The sequence below is a fragment of the Piliocolobus tephrosceles genome, chromosome 1 (assembly GCF_002776525.5).
Source record: "Piliocolobus tephrosceles isolate RC106 chromosome 1, ASM277652v3, whole genome shotgun sequence".
NCBI lineage: Eukaryota > Metazoa > Chordata > Mammalia > Primates > Cercopithecidae > Piliocolobus > Piliocolobus tephrosceles.
Window position 1 is genome coordinate 177,277,581 of NC_045434.1, and position 18,712 is coordinate 177,296,292.

The 18,712-nt window shown below is 42.9% G+C and overlaps 1 protein-coding gene across 2 annotated transcripts in view; it reads left to right on the forward strand.

Annotated features, from left to right (window-relative positions):
- The window catches only part of EIF2B3 (eukaryotic translation initiation factor 2B subunit gamma), a 146,493-nt gene continuing 127,781 nt past the window's right edge, over positions 1-18,712 (forward strand). Inside the window, exons 1-3 of one of the 2 annotated variants that reach the window (XM_023221430.1) lie at positions 1-223; positions 4,893-5,049; positions 7,579-7,724. In XM_023221430.1, coding sequence (XP_023077198.1) covers positions 4,902-5,049; positions 7,579-7,724 — 294 coding nt within the window. In that variant the 5' untranslated portion in view covers positions 1-223; positions 4,893-4,901. Of the gene's footprint in view, positions 297-4,892; positions 5,050-7,578; positions 7,725-18,712 lie in introns of both variants that reach the window. The other variant, XM_023221431.1, reaches the window with a different exon arrangement.

The following is an 18,712-nucleotide window of genomic DNA, read 5'->3' on the forward strand; positions in this document are numbered from 1 at the left end:
GCGGCGTTTGCTTCCCCTCCGTCATCCATCGCTCGGCGCTCGTCCGTTCTCCGTGGGTCTGCTCAGAGCGTTCCATCGAGTTTCTCGGCCATCGCGCGCCTGCGCCATTGGGCTGTCAGTCAGAGGCGGCGTGGAGAGCGCTGGGAGCGGTTGTGGCGTGCGGCAGCTGAGGTATAGCTGTGACTTCTGCCCTGCCAGGCCGCGCACGAGCTGGCTGACCCGGGTGAGCAGCGCGGTTGGGCCACTCATCTGAGGGAGGCGGGCACGTCGAACTGGGCCGAGGTGGACCCCAAGGGGTAAGAGTGGGTGCTGAGCCCCGAAGTTGCCAGCTCGACTCCCTGCTGGACCCAACCGTGTAGCTGTGTCCGAAGTAGAAGGGAGGTTGGGGGAAAATCCGAGCCAACTACCTTATGCAACAGATGGAGAAACTAAGTTTCTAATCTCAGCTACTCGAGAGTCTGAGGCAGGAGAATCGTTTGTTGCAGTGAGCCGAATTCGCGCCATTGCACTCCAACCTAGGCAACATAGCGAGACTCTTCGTTTCAAAAAAAAAAAAAAGAAAGAAAGAAAGAAAAAAGAAAAGAAAGAAAGGAAGTTTCGGGGAGGGGAGGTTCTGCTTAAAGTCACAGCTAGCGAGCGAGCACCAGACAGGTACCAGACGCCTTTAGCACTGTGCCTGCACTCTTTCATCCCAGCCCTTCATTCATTTATTCAGCCTTCCTTTAGTTGTTTGGATGCAGGGCAGTGAAATACAAGGAGGAATGCAGTAAGGTCTCTGCCTTCAGGCAGCACACGTGGAATGACAGACCAATTCTGATACAGTTTTCTTATCTATTTACAACTGGAAAAGGCATGAGTGCTATGATGCAGACAAGTCTGAGATGCGGCGAGCACCCTCTCTAAAGCTTGGGAGGCAGCCAGACTCGTTGCCATGATTCCCGTCACCCATAGTCGTGGCAGTGACATGAGCATTTGACAGTCTGCCTGGTAACATGATTAGTTATGTTCTTGGTAACTATTCATGCTTCCTAGGTTGCCTTTCTTCACCCAGGGCCTCCTTGAGAGCTGGAACCTCAGCTCCTAGTGACCTGGATTCTAATGCCCTTGTGCACATGTTTGAGTTTGACTCTTACACAGTTGTGAAGTTCACAGGTCCTCATTCCAGTCTGATTTCTGGCATCTGAGTGGGAATACAGTGATGATGCACACACAGTCCAGGAAAGTCACTCTTAGACTCTTATATAGACATTTAAGAGACATTAATGTTATACTTAAGTAGACAATTTAAACACATGTGCAATGAAACCCTGTAAAGGCTAAGATAATCTGCACATGGCAGAGTGGAAGCACTTCGGGGAAAGGAGTCACTTCTGGAGGGGTGGGAATGGTTAGGAATGGCTTTGTAGGCAAGAGGATTCTTGAGCTGTCTTCAGAGTTTAATAGGTGATTACTAGATGCAAGAGAAGGCAGACTAGGAAGCAACAGTAGCAGTGCAGAGACCAGAATTATGAAGCAGCATGTTCAGTTAGTAGGAAGGCTTTCCCTGATCTAGTCTCTGTCTAATAAAGCAAATACAAATATAGTGCTTCTCATGGGATGGACATTATTTTGTCTACTTTAGGCAGAATAACATTTAATCTTAACAACAACTTTGTGAAGTGAAACTGTAATTATCCCCATCATAAAATGCAAAAACAGGCATAGAAAAGTTTAGTTTGCCCTAGTTCACACAGCTAATAATAAATAGTAGATCTAGAATTCAAACCTAGGCATTCTGACTCTATGGTCTGTGGACCTAACCACCAGGCTTCCTTCTGGAAGCTGAGGACACTGAGAGTTTTAAATGTCAGGCCCCTGATCACACCACCTATGAGTGACAGAATCATGACTCAAACTCATCTTTTGACTCTTTTTTTTTTTTTTTTGAGACAGGGTCTCATTCTGTTGCCCAGACTGGAGTGCAGTGGTGTGCAGCCTTAACCTCCCAGGCTTAGGTGATTCTCCCACCTCAGTCTCCCAAGTATCTGGGACTACATACATGCACCACCACACCTGGCTAATTTTTTATAGAGATGGGGTCTCACCATGTTGCCCAGGCTATTATAGAATTCCTGGGCTCAAGCAATCCTCCCATCTTGGCCTCCCAAAGTGCTGGGTGCATGAGCCACTGTGCCCGGCCATGTTTTGGCTCTTTTTTATTTTTATTTGTTTTGAGACAGTCTCGCTCTGTCGCCCAGGCTGGAGTGCAACTGGTGTGATCTCAGCTCACTGCAACCTCTGCCTCCCAGGTTCAAGTGATTCTCCTGCCTCAGCCACCTGAGAAGCTGGGATTACAGGCACCTGACACCATGTTTGGCTACTTTTAAAATTATTTTTAGTAGAGATAGGGTTTCACCAAGTTGGCCAGGCTGCTCTTGAACTCCTGACCTCAGGTGATCCACCCACCTGGGCCTCCCAAAGTGCTGAGATTACAGGTGTGAGCCACCACGCCCAGCCCATCTTTTGACTCTTAAGCGTCCAGTGCTTTTTCATAATAACATTAGACGTGGTGGATGTTATATAATGCCAAAATGAAATTAAATTCCAGTCTGAGGCAATGCTTGCTAGAATCTAAATGACCATATCTTTACATTGTGAATGTTATGCAAGAGCCTTCACTTTGTGCCTTGAGTATAGTAGGTGTTAAGCGCTGCACTTTAGATGTTGATGTACCTGGGCCCAGGAGTAATAATAATTATAGTAAAGTTGCAACAAGTTATTTGGTAATTTGATGTTGAATATATTGTTTCTTCTGAATGTTACATTTTAACACATTTAAAATTACATCTTGTTGTAAGTCAGAGAAAGTAGTTTCAGTTTAAATCAATAAAGATCGGTCAGGTGCAGTGGCTCATGCCTCTAATCTCAGTGCTTTGGGAGGCCCAGGCAGGAGGCTTGAGGCCAGGAGTTTGAGACCAGCCTGGACAGCATAGTGAAACCCCGTCTCTATAAAAAATTAATTAAAAGAATTACCCAGGCAGCCAGGTGCAGTGGCTCACGCCTGTAATCCCAGCACTTTCGGAGGCTGAGGCGGGTTGATCACCTGAGGTTGGGAGTTCGAGACCAGCCTGACCAACATGGAGAAACCCTGTCTCTACTAAAAATACAAAATTAGCTGGGCATGGTGGCACATGCCTATAATCCCAGCTACTTGGGAGGCTGAGGCAGGAGAATCGCTTGAACCCAGGAGGCAGAGGTTGTGGTGAGCTGAGATCGCACCACTGCACTCCAGCCTAGGCAACAAAAGAGAAACTCCATCTCAAAAACAAACAAACAAAAAACCAGGCATGGTGGCACCCACCTATAGTCCCAGCTACTCCAAAGACTGGGGCAGGAGGATTGCTTTAGTGCAGGAGGCTGAGGCTATAGTGAGCCATGATCGTGCCACTGCAGTTCCAGACTGGGCAATGGAGCAAGACTCTGTCTCTAAATAAATAATAAGTAAATAGGCTGGGCGTGGTGACTCATGCCTGTAATCCCAGCACTTTGGGAGGCCGACTCGGGTGGATCACCTGAGGTCAGGAGTTTGGGACCAGCCTGGCCAACATGGTGAAACCCCATCTCTACTAAAAATACAAAATTAGCTGAGCAAGGTGGCCCATGCCTGTGATCCCAGCTACTCGGGAGGCTGAGGCAGGTGAATCGCTTGAACTTGGGAGGTGGAGGTTGCAGTGAGCTGAGATCACGCCATTTCACTCCAGCCTGGCAACAAGAGTGAAACTCCATCTCCAAAAATAAATAAATAAATAAGTAAATATTTATGACCTTTTACTGTGCTTCTGTTCTGTGGTTTCTGTAAAGAGATTCTTTTCAAAGTCAAATAGGTTTGTTTATTACCTTGAGTTTGAAAAAAGGAATTAACCGTTTGGTTTGTTTTTATAATTGTGTTCTGTAAATCTAGGTTCAGATACAAGCCTACATTTGTGTTTATAGTGTTATCTTTAAAAATTGGAGGAATAAGAAGATGAGCCGATGGCTGAATTATTGGAGGAGTCTTAAGTCATTTCATACTTTTCAGAATCCTAACATGCTTGTGTTTCTGCTGTTAATTCTAGTCAGACATCTTTTAATGTTTTCTTTTTTTTTTTTTTTTTTTGAGACAGGATCTCACTGTCACACAGGTTGGTGTGCAGTGGTCCAGTCTCGGCTCACTGCAACACGTGCCTCCAAGGCTCAAATGATCCTCCCACTTCAGCTTCCCAAGTAGCTGGAACCATAGGCACAAGCCACCATGCCCGACTAATTTTTTGTATTTTTGGTAGAGATGGCATCTCACCATGTTGCCCAGGCTGGTCTCGAACTCCTGAGCTCATGTGATCCATACACCTCAGCCTCCCAAAGTGCTGGGATTACAGATGTGAGTCACCTCACCCAGCCTAATATTTTCAAAGAATAAAAATTCACACATCAGAAGCCCACTTGGTAAACTCTTACTTCTTCAGTGTCAGCTCAAGCATCACTTCCTCTAAAACCTTCCCTGTGTTTTCAATGACAACTAGGTGTTCCTTTTATTGTATGCCCACTATATCTTGGATATTTTTCTGCTGTGGCACTAATGACATATATTGCGATTTACTGAATTTGTCTTCTCCACTTAATTGTGAATAACTCAAGGGCAAGGGCCCTTCATTCCTATCCTCCCACTTTTACCAAGGATAGAACTGAGAATACATATTGGTAGACATAATGTTTATCTGCAGCTAAGCTTTTCTTACTCTGATTGCTAGAGTTGGGAATTATGCATTTGACATAGTGGGTATCAGTAACCTAAATAAAAATAGCCTAGTATTGTGTGTGCTTTGATTTTTGTTACATTGGTTTTTTTCTGTTAATTGTTTTTTCTGTACTTGCAGTTTGTAAAAATGGAATTTCAAGCAGTAGTGATGGCAGTAGGTGGAGGATCTCGGATGACAGACCTAACTTCCAGCATTCCCAAACCTCTGCTTCCAGTTGGGAACAAACCTTTAATTTGGTACCCATTGAACCTGCTTGAGCGTGTTGGATTTGAAGGTGAGCTATGACAAAGTGAGCTGTGAACTCATAAAACTTTTAGGGGATTTGATCCCCATGATTTGTCAGCATTATGAGAGTGAGAGAGGATGACTAGAACTCATTGGCTGAAGACTGGCTTTTTAAAATAAGGAATGTAGGAGTACTCTCTTGCTGTGTGAAAAAGGTTGAAAGGATAGCAATAAGTGTTGTTGTTATGGAGCTGATGTCCACAGTGATCCAAGACGAACCCTGTAAGGATATCAGAAAGAGCAGATTGAGACTCTTAAATGCCTCATAGTCAGTGCTTAGAGTCTATTATGTACCAGGTAATATTTGTATTATCTGATACATAATATATATATGTTTTAAATTGTGCTTTGATGTAAGTACTAGGTTCTGTATTAAGCATGGAGGTACAGAATTGAAAAGACAGCTCAGGCCCTGACTTCCAGAACCTTAAAGTCTAGTGATCCTCTCTACTTTTTGCTTGGGTAACTAGGTAGATAGTTATGCCATTAAGTAGGAAAAGGAATAGGAGACAAGGAACAGTTTTGTTTTGTTTTGTTTTTTCTGAGACAGGGTCTTGCTCTGTCACCCAGGCTGGAGTGCAATGGCACGATCTCGGCTCACTGCAACCTCTGCCAGGGTTCAACCTCTCTCAGGTTCAAGCGATTCTTCTGCCTCGGCCTCCTGAGTAGCTGGGACTACAGGCGTGTGCCACCACGCCTGGCTAATTTTTTGTATTTTTAGTAGAGACGAGGTTACACCGTATTAGCTGGGATGGTCTCGATCTTGTGACCTTGTGATCCACCCACCTCGGCCTCCCAAAGTGCCGGGATTACAGGTGTGAGCCACCATGCCTGGCCAGGAAAAGGTTTTAATGAATTTTATCTTCATTAAAATAATGAGTTCAGCTTTGGTCACATTGAGTTTGAGGTGTCCTATATTTAGATATAATAAATCAGGGTGCCAAAGCCTGAGGCCCAGTCTTGTGATCCAGTGTTCATTCCATTATTAGAGTTGCCTCCAATAGGAAGGGGGGGTAGCTTAATAGCTCTCTCTTTGTATTGAATGAAGATTTAAAATGTTGGAGTCTCACTGTCACCCAGGCTGGAGTGCAGTGATGTGATCTCAGCTCACTGCAGCCTCCACCTCCCAGGTTTAAGCAATTCTCCTGCCTCAGTCTCCCAAGTACCTGGGACTACAGGCGTGCACCACCACTCCCAGCTATTTTTATTTTTATTTTTAATAGAGACAGGGTTTCACCATGTTGTCCAGGCTGGTCTTGAACTTCTGACCTCAAGTGATCTGCCTGTCTTGGCCTTCCAAAGTGTTGGAATTACAGGCGTGAGCCACCACGCATGGCCCCATTTGGTTTTTTTGATACAGGGTCTTGCTCTTTTGCCCAAGGCTGGAGTACAGTGGCATGATTTCAGCTCATTGCAACCTCTGCCTCCTGGGCTCAAGCGATCCTCCCATCTTAGCCTCTTGAGTAGCTGTGACTACATGCACGCCACCACGTCTGGATAATTTTTCTTTTTTCTTTTTTTGGCAGATACAGAGTTTCACCATGTTACCCAGGCTGGTCTTGAGTTCCTGGGCTGAAGTTATCCACCTGCCTTGGCTTCCCAAAGTGTTTTTTGTATTTCTTCCCATTTATATATTTGATGAACGTTCTTCTGAATTCTTCATATCAAGGAGAAGTGGCATATAATATATTAAAGTGTGGGCACCATTCATATAGACCTGATTTTTTGTTTGTTTGTTTTTTTGAGAGAGACTCAGTCTGTTGCCCAGGCTGGAGTGCAGTGGGGTGATCTTGGCCCACTGAAACCTCTGCCTCCCAGACTCAAGCAATCCTCCCACCTAAACCTCCAGTTTTTTGAAGTTTTTTGTAGAGACAAGGTTTTGCCATGTTGCCCAGGCTGGTCTTGAACTCCTGGGCTCAAGTGATCCGCCTGCCTCGGCCTCCCAAAGTGCTGGGATTTACAAGCATGAGCCACTGCGCCCGGCCAACATGTCTTTTAATCTAAGATTCCTTATTTATAAGATGAGACTGCTGTAAGAATTAATTAGGGGAGGCCAGACGCAGCGGTTCACGCCTATAATTGCAACACTTTGGGAGGCCGAGACTGGTGGATCCTTTGAGCCCAGGAGTTGGAGACCAGCCTGGGCAACAGAGTAAAACCTCATTTCTACAGAAAGTACAAAAATTAGCCAAGCATCGTGGCACATGTCTGTAGTCTCAGCTACTTGGGAGGCTAAGGTGGGAGGATTGCCTGACCTTGGGAGGTTGAGGCTGCAGTGAGCTGTGATAGTGCCACTGCACTCCAGCCTGAGTGGCTGAGTGAGACCCTGTCTGTAAAAAAAGAAAGAAAAAAAAAAAGAATTAATTGGGGGAATGCAGGTAAAACACATTGAAAAGGCGCAATAATATTAGCAGTTGTTATTATACCTAGAAATAGACCAAGTCTAATTGAAATAGTGAAACCACTGTCTACATGAATAAGTTTTTGCTTTTCTTTCTTTTTTTCTTTTGTCCTGTAGAAGTCATTGTGATTACAACCAGGGATGTTCAAAAGGCTCTGTGTGCAGAATTCAAGATGAAAATGAAGCCAGATATTGTGTGTATTCCTGATGATGCTGACATGGGAACTGCAGATTCTTTGCGCTACATATATCCAAAACTTAAGGTGAAAAGCGATTTTTTGACTCTTCTTGTTTATTGAAGATAAATAATATCCAATGCATGCATTATAGTTTTGTTTTGTTTTGTTTTGAGACAGAGCCTTGCTCTGTCACCCAGGCTGGAGTGCAGTAATGTGATCTCAGTTCACTGCAACCTCCGCCTCCCAGGTTCAAGCATTTCTCCTGCCTCAGCCTCCCAAGTAGCTGGGATTACAGGCACACACCACCATGCCTGGCTAATTTTGTATTTTTAGTATAGACGAGATTTCGCCGTGTTGACCAGGCTAGTCTCGAACTCCTGACCTCAGGTGATCTGCCCACCTCAGCCTCCCAAACTGCTGGAATTACAGGCGTGAGCCATCATGCCTGGACCCCCGTGCATTATAGTTTACAAAATTTTATTTCTAATATATTTTTACATCACATACTTTGTTAGCCATGTACTCTTTAGTTGTTCTTTGATTTGGTTACTAGGAAAGATTTAGACATTCATTTGTCATAGTCACTGGTTTCCTATGTTTTTGAGTAATGGTACATTTTTATTTTTAAAAAAAAAAAAGACGTACTCTAGGCCAGGCGCAGTGGCTCATGCCTGTAATCCCTTTGGGAGGCCGAGGCGGGTGGATCACTTGAGGTCAGGAGTTTTGAGACCAGCCTGGCCAACGTGGTGAGACCCTGTCTCTACTAAAAAGACAAAAATTAGCTGGGCGTGGTAGCGCACATCTATAATCCTAGCTACTGGGGAGGCTGAGGCAGGAGATTCGCTTGAACCCAGAAGGTGGAGGTTGCAGTGAGCCGAGATCATGCCACTACACTCCAGCCTGGGCAACAGAGCGAGACCCCATCTCAAAAAAAAAAAAAAAAAAGATACACTCTAAATGTGTTATATGAAGTTCATGAACAAGAAATGTTAATATATAAATCAGAGGAGCAGTTGACTCTGCAGTTGAGAATTGACTGGAAAGAAGCACGAAGGAACGTTGAAAAATTCATAGACCTCCCATGTAATATTTGAACTTTAGTCACCTTTGGTTAAGAAACTAAGGAGCATGTAGATATGAGAACATAGTCTCCCCAGTGGTTGGTGGCCCAAAAGCTGAGAAAGATCCACTGTAGATTGTTCTAAAATTGTTTTTCTTTGGAAAAAATTCAATCGTGATGTTGCCATATTACTTGAAATGGGAGACAAACTTTCTTCTGTTATTTCTGGTGATTAAAAGGATGTGTTATTTTCAACTGACTTTTGTACTATAAAACAAAAAATTAATGCAAATACATGACTTTTTCACCCCTTTTATTGGGGAATAATTTATATACAGTAAAATGCACAGGTACTAAATATACACCTAGATTACCATTATCTGAATCTAGAACAATTCCATCACCTCTGAAAGTTCCTTTGTGCTTCTTTCTAGTAAGTATTCGATCTTCAGAGTTAACTACTCTTCTGTTTCTATCACTACATATTAATTTTATTTGTTTATAAACTTCATATAAATGGAATCATACAGTTTTGTTCTGGCTTCTTTTGTTCAACGTATTTTTCAGATTCTTTCATGTTATTGAAAGTATAACTAATCTGTTCCTTTTTAGGCTGAGTAGTATTCCATTGAATGAATATACTACTATTTATTTATCTGTCCTATTGACAGTTATTTGAGTTGTTTCTAATTTTTGGCTATCTTGCATAAAGCTATTATGAGCATTTTTCTGTAGGTCTTTTTGTGAAAATATTCTCGGCTGTAGGGTTTACTTTATTAGAAACTACCAGTTTTCTAAAGTGGTTGTACCATTTTATGAAACAGTTTATAAGAGTTGCGTTTGCTTCACGTCTTCATCAACCCTTGGTGTTGTCAGTCTTTTTCATTTTAACCATTCTAGTAGGTATGTATGTAGTAGTATCTCATTGTGGTTTTAATTTACATTTCCCTGATGGTAATGATGCTGAAAACCTTTTCATATGTTTATTGGCCATTTATATATGTTCATGAAGTGTCTGCTCAAAGCCTTTGTCTATTTTTTAATTGAGTTGTTTGCCTTTCCATTATTGATTATAGGAATTCTTAATATAGTCTAGATTCAAGTCTTTTGTGAGATATGTGTTGTGAATATTTTCTGCCAGTCTGTGGCTTGTCTTTTTATTTAATGGTGTCTCTTGGAGAAAAGTTTTTAATGTCAATGACATCCAAATTACTGATTTTGTCTTTTATGGTTATTGCTTTTTGTGTCCAGTCTAAGAAATCTCTGCCCATCTGACCTTTGTGTAGATGTTATGGTTTTGTCTTTGTTTTGTATTCTTTTTGAGACAGAGTCTTGCTCTGTCACCCAGGCTGAATGCAGTGGTGCAATCTCCACCTCCACTGCACCTCCTCACTGCACCACCTCACTGCAGCCTCCACCTCCCAGGTTCAACTGATTCTCGTGCCTCAGCCTCCCAAGTAGCTAGGATTACAGGTGTGTGCCACCACACCTGACTAATTTTTGTAGTTTATAGAGACAGGGTTTCACCATGTTGACCAGGCTGGTCTTGAACTCCCAGGTTCAAGCAATCCACCCACCTTGGCCTCCCAAAGTGCTAGGATTACATGCATGAGCCACCTCACCCAGCTCAGATTTGACATCTTAATATTGAATCTTTTGATCCTTGAACATGGTATATATAGTCATGTGCCACATAACGATTTCTGGTCAATGACTGGCCGCATATGTGGTCCCGTAAGATTGTAATACCATATTTTTTTTTTTTTTTTTGAGACGGAGTCTTGCTCTGTCGCCCAGGCTGGAGTGCAGTGGCTGGATCTCAGCTCACTGCAACCTCCGCCTCCCGGGTTCACGCCATTCTCCTGCCTCAGCCTCCCGAGTAGCTGCGACCACAGGCGCCGGCCACCTCGCCCGGCTAATTTTTTGTATTTTTAGTAGAGACGGGGTTTCACCGTGTTAGCCAGGATGGTCTCGATCTCCTGACCTCGTGATCCGCCCGTCTCGGCCTCCCAAAGTGCTGGGATTACAGGCTTGAGCCACCGCGCCCGGCCTGTAATACCATATTTTTACTGTACCTTTTCTATGTTTAGATATGTTTAAGTACACAAATACTTACCATTGTGTTACAATTACCTATGGTATGTAATAACATGTTATACAGGTTTGTAGCCTGGGAGCAATAGACTATACCATATAGCCTAGGTATGTAGTAGGCTATACTGTCTAGGTTTGTGTGAGTACATTCTATGATGTTTGCACGACGAAATCACCTAACAATGCATTTCTCAGAACATATCGCTGTCATTAAGTAACACATAATTGTGTATCTATTTATTTAAGTTTCCCTTAGTTTCTCTCAACTGAGTTTTGTAATTTTCAGTGATGATTTTTTTTTTCCTTGAGACAGTCTTACTCTGTCGTCCAGGCTGGAGTGCAGTGGTGTGATCAAAGCTCACTGCAGCCTCAACCTCCTGGACTCAAGTGATCTCCACATCAGCCTCCTGAGTAGGTGGGACTACAGGCATATGCCACCATGCCCAGCTAATTTTTAAAATTTTTATTTTAGTAGAGATGTCTCACTATGTTGCTCAGGCTACTTTCAAAGTCCTGGGCTCAAGCTGTCCTCCCACTTCAGTCTCCTAAAGGGCTGGGATAATAGGCATGGGCCACCACACCCAGCCCAATGTAGAGATTTTGAACATGTCTTGATAAATTTATTCCTAGGTAAATATTTTTAATATTGTAATTGGTATTTTTTCTATTTTCAATTGTTTATTGTGTATATATAGAAACACAATTGATTTTTGTATTTTGGCATTATGCACTGTGACCTTTTATTTTTTTTTTTATTTTTATTTTTTTTGAGACGGAGTCTTGCTCTGTCACCCAGGCTGGAGTGCAGTGGCCGGATCTCAGCTCACTGCAAGCTCCTCCTCCCAGGTTTATGCCATTCTCCTGCCTCAGCCTCCCGCGTAGCTGGGACTACAGGCACCCGCCACCTCGCCTGGCTAGTTTTTTTTGTATTTTTTAGTAGAGACGGTGTTTCATCGTGTTAGCCAGGATGGTCTTGATCTCCTGACCTCGTGATCCGCCCATCTCGGCCTCCCAAAGTGCTGGGATTACAGGCGTGAGCCACCGCGCCCGGCCATGACCTTTTAAATTATAGATTTGATTAGGACCTTATCATCATATTGCCTGCAAATAAAAACAGTATTATATCTTCCTTCTTAATCTTTATTCTTTTTAAAAATTAAATTACATTAATTTTATTTTTTGAGACAGTCTCACTCTGTCACCCAGGCTTGTGTGCAGTTGTGTGGTCATAGCTCACTGTAACCCCAAACTCCTGGGCTCAAGCAGTCCTCCCACCTCAGGCTCCCAAGTAACTAAGTAACTAGGACTACAGGCATGTGCCACCATGCCCGGCTACTTTCTTTTTTTTTTTTTTTTTTAGACAGAATCTCACTTTGTTGTCCAGGCTGGAGTGCAGTGGCTCGATCACGGCTCACTGTAACCTCTACCTCCCCAGGCTCAAGTGATTCTCCTACCTAAGCCTCCCAAGTAGCTGAGACTACAGGCATGCACCACCACACCTGGACTTTTCTTTTTGTATAGAGACAGGATCTCACTATATTGCCCAGGCCTGGTCTAGAACTCCTGGACAGAAGTGATACCCCCAACCTTGCCCTCTCAAAATGTTGTGATTATAGGCGTGAGCCACCATGCCCGACTCTTTAAAAAAAAAAAAAAGAAAAAAAAATTGTCTCATTACCCTGGCCAGGACCTCCAGCACAGTGTATACAGGCATTTCCATTCACTTTTGGCCTTCCTTTCCTACTTTTCTGTATTTTCTCTCAAGTGGATTTTGGGTGCTTCTGATTAGGATGGGGGCTTCCAATAAAATAATGTTGGGTGTGTTGCTTTCTGGAGTACAGCTGCTTATTTGTTTAGAGAATATATGGGGAATTCCATTAGGGTAATGGGAAGAAAATTCGGGTCAAGTGTACAGTTCAGTGGTATTAAGCACATTTATAATGTTGTGCAACCATTACCCCCCTCCATCTCTATAACCTTTATCTTGTAAAACTGAAACTCTATTACCGTTAAATACTAACGTCCCCCTCCTCCTAGCCCATGGCAGCTACCATTCTACTTTCTGTTTCTATGATTTTGACTACCTCTAAGTATCTCGTGTAAGTGGAATCATGCAGTATTTGTCTTTGTTTTTTTTTTTAGACAGTCTCGCTCTGTCACCCTGGCTTGGGTGCAGTGGCATGATCTCAGCTCACTGCAGCCTCTGCCTCCTGGGTTCAAGCATGTCTTGTGCCTCAGCCTCATGAGTAGCTGGGACTACAGGTGCACACCACTACACCCGGCTAGTTTTTGTATTTTTAGTAGAAATGGGGTTTCACCATGTTGGCCAGGCTAGTCTTGAACTTCTGGCCTCAAGTGATCTGCCCGCCTCCACCTCCAGTATTTATCTTTTCGTGATTGGCTTACTTAGCATAACATCCTCAAGGTTCATCCACATCGTAGCATTCTGCAGAATTTACTTCCTCTTTAAGGCTGAGGAATATTCTATTTTATGGATATACCACATTTTGCTTAGCCATTCATCCATCCACGGACACTTGGGTTGCCTCCACATTTTAGCTGTTGTGAATAATGCAGCTGTGAATATGGATGTACAAATATTTCTTTGAGACCCTCTTTCAGTTCTTTGGGTTTATACTGAGAAGTGTAGTTGCTGGATTGTATGCTATTTCTATGTTTAATTTTTTAACGAACTGCCATACTATTTTCTGCAGTGGCTATACCATTTTACATTCCCACCAACAGTGTACAAGGGCTCCAACCTCTTTCTTTCTTTACTTGTTTTGTTTGTGAGACAGGATTTTGTTCTGACACCCAGGCTGGAGTGCCATGACGTGATCATGGCTCACTGCAGCACTGACCTCTTATAGTCAAGCGATGCTCCTATCTCAGCCTCCTGAGTAGCTGGAACCATGGGCATACATTGCCTCACCCAGCTAACTTTTTATTTTTTGTTGAGATAAGGGAGTCTCACTATATTGCTCCCAAAATACAAAAATTAACCAGGCATGGTGGCACACACCTGTAGTCCCAGGTACTCAGGAGGCTGAGGTTTGAGGATTGCTTGTGCCCTAGAGGTGAAGGTTGCAGTGAGCTGAGATCATACCACTACACTCTAGCCTGGGCAACAGAGGGAGATTCTGTCTCAAAATATACATATAAAAATAAATAACGTGTGTGTGTGTGTGTGTGTGTGTGTGTGTGTGTGTATATATATTTTTTTTAACGGAGTTTTGCTCTTGTTGCCCAGGCTGGAGTGCAATGGCGTGATCTTGGCTCACTGCAACCTCCGCCCCCCAGGTTCAAGTGATTCCCCTGCCTCAGCCTCCTGAGTAGCTGGGATTGCAGGCATGCACCACCATGCCCAGCTAATTTTGTATTTTTAGTAGAGACGGGGTTTCTCCGTGTTGATCAGGCTGGTCTCAAACTCCCGATCTCAGGTGATCCACCCACCTTGGCCTCCCAAAGTGCTGGGATTACAGGCATGAGCCACCGTGCCTGGCTACATATATAGATATGTGTATGTGTGTGTATATGTGTGTGTGTGTGTGTGTGTGTGTGTATATATATTTTTTTTTTTTTTAGAGACAGAGTCTCACTATGTTGCTCAGTCTGGTCTTGAACTCCTGGGCTCAAGTGATCTTCCACCTTGGCCTCTCAAAGTGCTGGGTTTACAAGGGTGAGCCACCATGCCTAGTCTATGGTTCCAGTTTCTCCACTTCCTTCCCGATACGTATTTTCTGCTTATTTTTGTTTGTTTGTTTTTTGTTTTGTGGTTTTTTTTGAGACGGAGTCTTGCTCTGTCGCCCAGACTGGAGTGCAGTGGCCGGATCTCAGCTCACTGCAAGCTCCGCCTCCCGGGTTTATGCCATTCCTGCCTCAGCCTCCCCAGTAGCTGGGACTACAGGCGCCTGCCACCACGCCCGGCTAGTTTTTTGTATTTTTTAGTAGAGATGGGGTTTCATTGTGTTAGCCGGGATGGTCTCGATTTCCTGACCTGGTGATCCGCCCGTCTTGGCCTCCCAAAGTGCTGGGATTACAGGCTTGAGCCACCGCGCCCGGCCCTGTTTTTTGTTTTTGAGAAGGAGTCTTGCTCTGTTGCCCAGGCTGGAGTGCAATGACACAATCTTGGCTTACTCCAACCTCTCCTCCCAGGTTCAAGCGATTCTCCTGCCTCAGCCTCCTGAGTAGCTAGGATTACAGGTGCATACCACCACACCCAGCTAATTTTTGTATTTTTAGTATCGAGATGGGGTTTCACCATGTTGGCCAGTCTGGTCTCGAACTCCTGACCTCGTGATCTGCCCACCTCAGCCTCCCAATGTGCTGGGATTACAGGCATGAGCCACCACGCCCAGCATATTTTTTTCTTAATAGTAGTCATCCCAATAAGCATGAGTTAGTATCTTACTGTAGTTTTGATTTGCAAAGGGCTTGGGATTTGTGATGGTCTTCACAGGGCTGTATCAGCTACCATCTAAAAGTTTAGAATGGATGTGTAAACTTTCTTTGCTCTATAATCTCTGAATTTTAGAAAAGTTATTTTTGGCCCAGCTTAGAATTAGAAATCTTGGAAGTCCCATGCAAATAAGTTCCTCTAACACTTGGAGGCTTGAGAAGTAATAGTATCAACTATTAGGAGAGAAGACATGAGAAGGAAAGTAACCACCAAAGGGGCACTTTACTCTCCAAGTTACTGCCTTTTCTTATGACTTTGTTTTTTTGTTGTTTGTTTTTTTTTGGTTTTTTTTTTTTCGGAGATGGAGTCTCGCTGTGTCGCCCAGGCTGGAGTGCAGTGGCGCAGTCTCAGCTCACTGCAAGCTCTGCCTCCCAGGTTCACGCCATTCTCCTGCCTCAGCCTCCTGAGTAGCTGGGACTACAGGCACCTACCATCAAACCTGGCTAATTTTTTTGTAATTTTAATAGAGACAGGGTTTCACCGTGTTAGCCAGGATGGTCTAGATCTCCTGACTTCGTGATCCGCCAGCCTCAGCCCCCCAAAGTGCTGGGATTACAGGCATGAGCCACCATGCATGGCCATGACTTTGATCTTTTACTCCTTATTTTAGGGCTTCCCTTTGCATCTAAAATCAGAATCTTTACTAAGTCCTTCTGCAGTCTAATTTCTTTTCCTCCCTTACCTGTTTCCCCCATATCATTTACACAGCATCTCTTACATATAATCCTACCTCTGAGCCATCTTCCAAGCTGTGACTTTAGCCAGCAAGTCTTTGCTATCTTTACTTGGTTTTTTCTTACTACAGTAGCCCCTGAAATCCTGGCTTCATATCAGCTTGCCTTCCAACCAGGAGTAGAAGGCAACAAGGTTAACTGTCGGAAGAACGTAAATAGACTCCCAAATAGCTGTTAGGAACTGAGCTAAGCCAAAATTCAGAATTAACTGATTAGAATTAACATAAACTTGTAGAAAAGGCAGTGGAAGTGCATATAAATGGTTGAAGAAAGTGAGACGGCTTAAGAAGGAAGTTGTCAGTGTTTGCTAAGGAATGTCGGTTATCTCTCTAAAGGAGAAAGTTGTACTGAGCAACTGTGCTGTGCGTGGCACAGTGGCCCTTTAAGCCCATGTTTTTTCTTCCCCTGTGCCCACAAAAGAACTCCTAAACATTAAGAGGCTCTTTTGGTCTGTTTCCAATAAGATTTTAGGTAAGGTAAGAACATTCCCTGAAAGTTTGGGGTTTATTAGCTTTTGGTTTTATCTTTACCCACTTCCTCCTGATTGAGTTTCCCAGCTATTTTTGTGAGGTCTTTGTGTTTGACTTCTGTTCTCAGAGAAAGGCCAGAGTAGTACATTCACTTCATTTGGCTTTTTTTTTTTTTGTTTAAATAATTTTTAACTTATAATCTTTTTCCTTTACCTTACATTTGCTAAATGTATTGCAGTCCTGCTTAAATGTGGAAACCTCCATCATATGTGCTTATAGGATATTGAAGTTGGATACCATATTTGCTAAGTTATGTTTTTTCACTTAAAGGACACATATTTCATTTGGTTTTATAATTTCTGGCACCATTTTCTACTTCATTTTGCTTTATCTAACCCCACAATTTTACTGATTTACTGGTTCTCACTTTTTATTTCAGCTACCCAAACCTCTTTCCCTGACTTATCAAGAGAGATTATTGGTTCATTCATTCTCCCAGGCCCTGGGTGAGTGAGCTCCACTCTTACAACTGACATTGATGACATGAATGCTCTTAGATTTCATATTTTCTCCATAATAATGTTTCATATTTGTTGATAAATCATTCATTCTTATCTATGTCTAAACTTATTCATTTAGTAAATATTCAGAGTTAACTAATAATAATAATGATCATTGCCATTTGTTAAACACACAAGTTGTAGACCAGACATAGTTAATATTTTAACTCCTTATATGGAAATTTTAAAACATGTACAAAAGTAAACAACATTGCCCACGTATCTGTCACCCAGCATCATCAGTTAATAACCTATAGCAAATCTTATTTTATCTATATTTTACCCAACTTGCTTTCTCCTATGTTCTTTTGAAGCAAATCTTAGACATATAATTTTATGTGTAAATATTTTAGAATATATTGTAAAGATAAGGATACTTTTTAAAAATACCACTGTCACTTCTAAAAAACAGTAAAAAACCAAATCAATAAGAATTCTTTGGTATCATTAAGTATTTAATCAGTGTTTGAGTTTCCAATTACCTCATAAATATAATTTCAGTAATTTCAGCATTTTTTTTTTTTTTTTTTTTTGAAACGGAGTCTCGCTCTGTCACCCAGGCTGGAGTGCTGTGGCGGGATCTCAGCTCACTGCAAGCTCCGCCTCCCGGGTTCACGCCATTCTCCTGCCTCAGCCTCCTGGGTAGCTGGGACTACAGGCGCCCGCCACCTCGCCCGGCTGGTTTTTTGTAGTTTTTAGTAGAGACGGGATTTCACCGTGTTAGCCAGGATGATCTCGATCTCCTGACCTCGTGATCTGCCCGTCTCGGCCTCCCAAAGTGCTGGGATTACAGGCTTGAGCCACCGCGCCCGGCCTTTCAGCATGTTTTTTCAAATGTGTTTATTTAACTTAGGAAGTGAATAAGGATTACACATTACAGGCCGGGCGCAGTGGCTCAAGCCTGTAATCCCAGCACTTTGGGAGGCCAAGATGGGCAGATCACGAGGTCAGGAGATCAAGACCATCCTGGCTAACACGGTGAAAGCCCGTCTCTACTAAAAAAAATACAAAAATCTAGCCAGGCGAGGTGGCGGGTGCTGAGATCCGGCCACTGCACTCCAGCCTGGGCGACAGAGCGAGACTCCATCTCAAAAAAAAAAAAAAAACGGATTATACATTACAATTGGTTGAAATGTTTTTTAAGTCTCTTAATATATAGGTTTTCCCTCCATTTCTTTTTTTTCCCCTTGTAATTTAATTGTTGAAGAAACTGGGTTTTTGGTGTAGTTTTCCCACAGTCTGCATTTTGTTGATTTAATGAGTGTTTCTTGTATGTGTATTCTATAAATTGGTAGTTGAACTTGAGGCTTGATTAGGTTTAGGTTTGAATTTTTGGGAAGGTAGTGATGTGTTCTCCCATCTGAAGGCACGTGATTATCTGTTTGTCTTTCATTTTATGATGTTAGCAGCCGTTGATGATCATTGCACACCAGTCCCTATTCCTTGTGTCTCCAGTCATTTGTCTGAAGCTTATTTCTAATAGATTCCTAAAGGAGGGTGCATGGTAATGTTCAACAAATTATCTGCTGCCTTTATGTTTCAAAGCCAATTTATTTGGATACAGAATCTGTGACTCACATGTATTCCTAGAATATATTAAATGTATTTTTTTTTTTTTTTTGGAGATGGAGTTTTGCTCTTGTCGCCTAGGCTGGAGTGCAGTGGCACAATCTCGGCTCACCACAACCTCCGCCT